The 6,737-nt window shown below is 38.2% G+C and overlaps 1 protein-coding gene across 1 annotated transcript; it reads left to right on the forward strand.

Moving 5' to 3' along the window:
* On the forward strand, nt 1–3,674 carry LOC107047804. Its single transcript, XM_015270643.1, has 2 exons — nt 1–145; nt 2,286–3,674. Exon 2 carries the CDS (start codon nt 2,286–2,288, stop codon nt 3,603–3,605), a length of 1,320 nt encoding a protein of 439 aa, XP_015126129.1. The 5' UTR covers nt 1–145; the 3' UTR covers nt 3,606–3,674.
* The last annotated feature ends 3,063 nt before the right edge of the window (nt 3,675–6,737 follow it).

The following is a 6,737-nucleotide window of genomic DNA, read 5'->3' on the forward strand; positions in this document are numbered from 1 at the left end:
TGGAGGAACAATAATAATACTCATTGAATTATATCTGCCCAGGTGTCATAACGATTCTAGAGCCCCATCTGAGTTCAGTCAATAATCTCAATTGATGTAGAAAATTATACCATAAATTGATTTCTCAGGTCTTGAGAATCTAGACGTAAGTACTAGGCTATCAACCACGATTTAGAGGTTAGAAATTGCTCTGTATATACGAATCAGTAAAACTTTAATAATGGGAATATTTACGCCGGAACCTTTGGGCTATTTAGATTAAACTGCCCAGTTTAGCCAGTAGAGGGAGGTTTTTTCTTAAAAATTGAAAAAAATTGCAGACGGCTGTATCTTCCATACAGCTGTAATTGTACGTGGATACGTCCATGGTCTTTCCTTCTTTCTGGAATTTCCTAGAAACTCCGGGCATTCCCTCGAACTTTCTGGAAACCCCTTGAATTCTCTCGAATTTTCTAGAAATTCCTTGAATTTTTTCGAAATTTCAAGAAACTTCTCGAATTCCCTCGAAATGTCTAGAATGCTCTAGACTTCCGATAGATAGCGTTGTACATAAGGACCGTTTCCCATAATGACCCCCCACATTGAAACCATAGACGTATCTACGTAAAATATTCGTGACCGTCATTGACCGGCTTCATGACGCCTTCGCATCTCTAGGTGTAAGTAGCTACAATAACAACTCAGTAACAAAACGCTAAAACGATTTATTAAGTCGTCTGAGCTTTTAGCAGAGTTGTCGAGGAGGCAGTATCTATTCACACGCTCCACGGTAACTTTGACCGTGGATATCTGGGAGATCGTGGACCCTCAACTTTTACTTCTCAAATTAAATCTAGACAATGAACTAGATACATCGAATCAATTGATAAGTGATATGCAGATAGTAGACTAGTAAATAATTTTCTCAAAATATTAATTCGTTGAATACGAATATCAGTCTAGATTAACGGAAATAAAAAATGAAATAAATAGTTGACAAGTAGTTGACTAAACGCAACTAAATGATGAAATAAATAGTTTTTTACACTTTATGTGAACGTTTTCTCAACAATATTCATATTTGTGTAATGGGGTCCGAGTGCAAGAGTGGGTGTCCAAATATAGTGTAAATGATTTTAAGGGTGATTTCCCAACCGGGGAAGAGTTGGGAAGAGAACTCTGCATTTCAATTCTGACTCAATTGTCAGAGTTGAAAACCAGAGTTCATAACAGAGATGTCTCATAAGATGTGAATGTTTTTTTGGGCCCGAATGAAAGGGCGAGGCTCGAAATGGCGTGCAAATGATTCTAAGGATGATTTTCTAACCAGGGGAGACTCCTAGACCCCATTAGACAATATTGTCACAACTCTGGTTTTCAACCCTGAAACCCGAGTTCAAAACCAAAGTTCGTAACAGAGACGTCAGACAAGATGTGAATGTTTTTTGAGGCCTGAGTGCAAGAGCGGGTCGCGAAATGCAGATGATTCTAAGGACCATTTTCCAACCAGGGGAGACTCCTAGACCCCACTGGACAATGTTGTCACAATTCTGATTTTCAACTCTGGATCCAGAGTCCAAAAACAGAGTTCATAGCGGAGATGTCAGACAAGATGTGAGTGAGAATCTACCGTGGATCCACGGTAAAATTTACCGTAGAGCGTGCGAATAGACACTGCCAAAATTTCGGCCTCCGGGGAGTTGACGTCACCGACCTTTTTAGATCACTAAACTATTTTCCGTGTGTTTCCTTATCAAATATGAGTTCTTGGGGACTTTTTACTTTTTTTCAAATGCTAATGACTTACTGAATTGTTGATGAAATTGGATCATTTTTTTTTTCATTCTTCCCCCTTGTGATAACCCTAGACTGAGCTCAATTGATAAATATGTGTATGAGTTATGAATATTTTTTAAAAAGACAAAAGTGTCCATTTTATCCCACCTTCCCCTATATTTGAGGAAAAAAAATATTTAAACAACAGGCAAGTTCCCTATTGAGGAAGGCGTCCATTTTAGCTTCTCGTTTTTGCCTTGCCTTACAACTCCTACGACCCAGTTTTATAACAATGTGTTCACTTTTATAAACTTGGAATGAAATCGGAACAGTAGATTTGATCCAATTCAACGCATTATTCAAATCTAGTGTCCATATTGCCCCACCCTCCCCTAGTTCCCGATTTGCTCTACAAAAAAGGTCATAACAAAAATTTTGCTATCTGCCATAGATTCCGACATATTCATTGAAACCTCACCAATAGTCAGAATCGACTTGAACTGTTTTACCGCTCGGTATTGAACTTTCAGATGAATCAGAGCCCCATCAACAGTATGCGATGTTCATCACCTGAAGCCCAAGGAGTACCTCCAAAGCATCGAGAACTCAATACATCGAACTTTTTGAGTCTCAATACGTCAGGCAACGATTCCGTACTCGATACTGAATTAGAAACAGCATGTATGAACGAAACAATTGCCTGGTTTAAAAGAACATCATCTCGGACTGAAGCTCTCCTCAAGATACGCAAACAAATTCAAGAATTGTCTATGAGAGAGCGGGATATCTTGGAAAGGAAGGTGAAGACCGAGACTGAGACGATAAAACAGCTGCAAGATGATCTGGAAATAGCAAGAAGCATTATTCATGCAGCTCTCAAAGCCCAGGCGACTGCTGAATCCGAACTATCTCAAGTGAAGACCTCAATGGAGGCGAAAATCCGTGAACTGACGAATGCAAACACATCACAGCCTCAGATGGACGACACAGAAATGAAAAACAAGCTGAATACTGCAGAACAAAGAATAATGACATTGGAAAAGCAGTTGGAGGAACGTTCAGCACTGCAGGGGCAATTCGATCATCAAAAAGAGGAGCTTGAAGAGGCAAAAAGCACCATTCTGACGTTGAAGGCGGAGTTACTCTCCTGTCGGACATCAAAAGCATGTTCGTTGATGACACGATGCGTTAAGCACTCGGAGGAGTCGCGCAAAGTGAACAAGGCCATTTCAACTCTTTGTGAAGTTGAAGAGGAGAGTCATTCTCTGGAAGAGCAATGGCAGGGAGAGAATCCACCAGTGCAGAAAAATGCTAAGATAACGTCTGGAGGCTGTAATCTAGTTAAGAACAGTGAAGAGATGCAGACAAAAGCCCAGGACACTGAGCAATTGCCGAATGTCACACAAATAATGATGCAGTCGTGGAATGGAGCCGATCATGGGGATGGGAACAATTGTTACTCATTCGAAGATAAAAATAATGAAACATTGAAGAACAGGAACTTGTCGGTAAGGGAATTGAGTAAAGGTAAACCACAGGGAGACCTCTGGCGCAGCTTGGGCACGGGTTCCATCGTTCGTCCTACGAATCCGAAGTTTTATGAGCTTGATTGGAATAAGGAGATTCGTTACCTGCAGAAGGGGAGATGGGCATGCAAGAAATGTCCAGAGATGCCCAAAGTTAAATATCGCATGCAGGATCATGTGTGGGTTGAACATTATGGAGGGAAATTTCAGTGTACTTATTGTTCTTGGCGTGCTTCATTCAGGACCTCTTTCAGCAAGCATAAGGAAAAAAAGCATCCACTATTATTGAGAAGAACGGCGAAAAAGTTGAGTTTGATTGATTGAGTGATTGGTCGATTGAGCGATTGTTATTTTTTGACGTGGATACGTCGATGGTTTCAGTAGGGCGGTCTTTTTGGGAAACGGTCCTTATGTGCAGCGCCATCTATTGGGATTCTAAAAAATTCGAGACATTTCAAAGTAATTCGAGAAGTTTCTTGAAATTTCGAAAAAAAAATCAAGGAGTTTCTAGAACATTTGAGGGAATGCAAGGAGTTTCTAGGAAATTCGAGACAGAAGGAAAGACCATGGACGGTATCCACGTACAATTACAGTTGTATCGAAGATACAGCCACCTGCAATTTTTGTTTCTCTCACATTAATCATTTGGGAAATCGGCAAATTTTATTATGTTGTTTCAATTTTACTCAATAATTTTTATCGCTCAACCTTGAGGTAACACTATATCTGATTAATGATGGTGTTATTAGTTGTCGACGATTCTATTCACTTTCGTCACGCAAAATGACGTTATTTATTATCAGTGAGGGATAGAGCAATTAGTGAAAAATAACTGTTTCGACATGTAATTTTTTATTTCTGGGCCGAATGACTGTTATTAAGTGATAGGGTATCCAATGCTGTCAATTTTATCTACATAAATTTTCTCTGTGAACTGGCCTCTATGTTCATCCCCCAGCTCATTAAATTTCTGCTCTTGACTCATGCTGCTTAACGCAGTCAACTTGATGCTCAAAATTCCCTCTATAAGATGGAGAGTATTTTCTGTTCTAATTACAAATTTATTTATGTTGTTTTTCCATTTTTCTTGTTTTATTTTTAATTTTATTTGCTTTTTGCATAAAGATGACTCAAAAATTTATTTATGTTGTTTTTCCTTTTTTCTTGTTTTATTTTTAATTTTATTTGCTTTTTCCATAAAGATGACTCATATCCATTGGGATTTTATGCCTACTTTCAAGAATTGGTCCATCCTTATCGGTTCACTTGTTTCATCGGAAGCCTTCATGACAACAAAGCACATTTTCTATTGATCAGTATTCCTTTTAAAAATTATGTAATAGTGGGTGGGATCCTGACGAGGGCAGAAATCAAGCGGAGGAACCAAGCCGAAACGTCGGCCACTGTTCATGTATAATTAAATTCATATAGTTCATTGATGATGGCTAGGCCAGATAATCTATTTTTCTTTATATTTATATTTTGCATTTGTTTTGGCAAAAAGTTCATATGCACATTCACTAGAATGGGTTTTACTTAATACATTATTTCAATGTTGAATAGTAACAGTAATGTTTACAAATATTAAATTGTAATTTTAATAGATTTAGTAGCTAATTCATGAAATGAGATAGACAACTGAACTCCAGGGTACCTATGGTTTCCATGAATATCTTTAGGTTGAACGGCGATAAGTACTTCTTCCTGAGGACATTTCGTTGAGTGACGTGAAAGCTTCGAAAAAGTTATGTATTGAAATTCCACTTACTCCTCTAGCTTCCAGATATTCGGCGAAAACTGAACTCTGAGCAGTCTCGTTTTATCTGTCAATTTACAATAAACGAAATTCACTAGTGATTTGACTATTCTTATTTATTGAATGTTAATTATTTTATGTTGTGTAAGCGTAACGCATTGTTGAATATTTTATTAACTTTTTAAGGTTCATTTCACTTGATGGTGGTTGCAAGACCTCCCCCCCCCGCAAAACTAATATAATTTTAATTACTTTAGCATTCCCAGTAGAATTCAAAATATTCATTCGAAAACTAGGGGGCTACGCCCCCTACTCGCTCCACTTGCCCACCCGAAAAAGACTTCCATATGGCCCCCATATAACCGCGACGTGACCCCCATATAGTCTCATATGACCTGTAATTTGACCCTCGTAACCCTTAATCGAACCTTTGTGACCCGAGATCTGACCCTCATTATAACTCTCGTGACCTTTATTTTGACCTTTGCGACCCTTAATTTGTAATGTTGAAGTATTAATTTCGAGTACCAAATTTTCATCACCGGAAGTCGATTTGGATTTTCATAACATAGAGAGATAAAGACCCTTATTTTGACTCGCGTGAGCCTTAGTTTCTGACCCCCATGATCCTTATTTGGACCCTTAATCTATGGTCATCAACTCTGGTTTTCAGTTGAAATTGGAATCGTTAATTTACACAATAATAGGAGTGCATTGACGATTTTTTCTTAACTCGCGAAAATCTTCAAACAATTTTCTATCGATTGGTGATAAAATTTTTTGGAAATAATGAAATAGGGGGGATAACGCCTTTTTTTTCAGGGGTGATTTTTCAAAAATTTATTTTAAAAAAAGTACTAACTAGCAAATGTTTTTTATTAGCTCGCAATTTTCTTCAAAATTACTTCAATGAGGAAAAAAATAAAAATTTGGAATATCTGTACATGAGGGGCTAATTGATCGGATCTAATATAACCAAGGAACAAGTGTTGGAATATAGATATAAAATATTGTTTACCTGCCTCTTCCTCATGGCATTGGATCATACATACCCGAAAAAATTTAGTGAAGTACAAAATAAAATGCAGGCAGATGAGGATAAAAAGCAAGATGTTGATGTCAATCAATAGTGTAAAGAGGGGGATGAGTTATTGATTGAATTGATCCTATCCGCATATATGGGATAAAAAAAATCCCAGATCTCCATTTATGATTTGATTTGTTGCTCCACATTCATGAACAGAATTCACAATTTGATTGTTTATTTGGCAGTGATGCAATATTTGAATGTTTATTTGTGAGTGGCGAACAGAATGAATTTTATTGCGCATGTCATCTGTGTTTATATTTTTTGATTGTGCGCCGGCCCTTATTAAAGTGTCTCTATCAATCAAAGAGGATTGACTAAAGTAGAGGCTCAGATCTCGGGGTTGAAGTGACCCGAAGCCAAAAATAGTTCGAACCCAATGGAGGGATGGCGCCACGGTCGAATCTGACGGCTGGGGGCGAACTGCCTGTGAGGGTAACTCGGCAAGTCGGCAGTAGCAGTCCCGCTGTCACACTGGAATTTATGCTTTCCTCGTCCTCAACATGTTCTTAATGTTTTTCAGGTGATTCATTTGCTGGCTAATTAATATTAAGGAATAAAACCCAGACGGTGTGGGGAGAATTTAATTCCCCATCAATCGATCCCCGTTGCA

Source organism: Diachasma alloeum, unplaced genomic scaffold (genome assembly GCF_001412515.2).
Source record: "Diachasma alloeum isolate Michigan unplaced genomic scaffold, Dall2.0 Dall_scaffold_78908, whole genome shotgun sequence".
In the NCBI taxonomy this organism is placed as follows: domain Eukaryota; kingdom Metazoa; phylum Arthropoda; class Insecta; order Hymenoptera; family Braconidae; genus Diachasma; species Diachasma alloeum.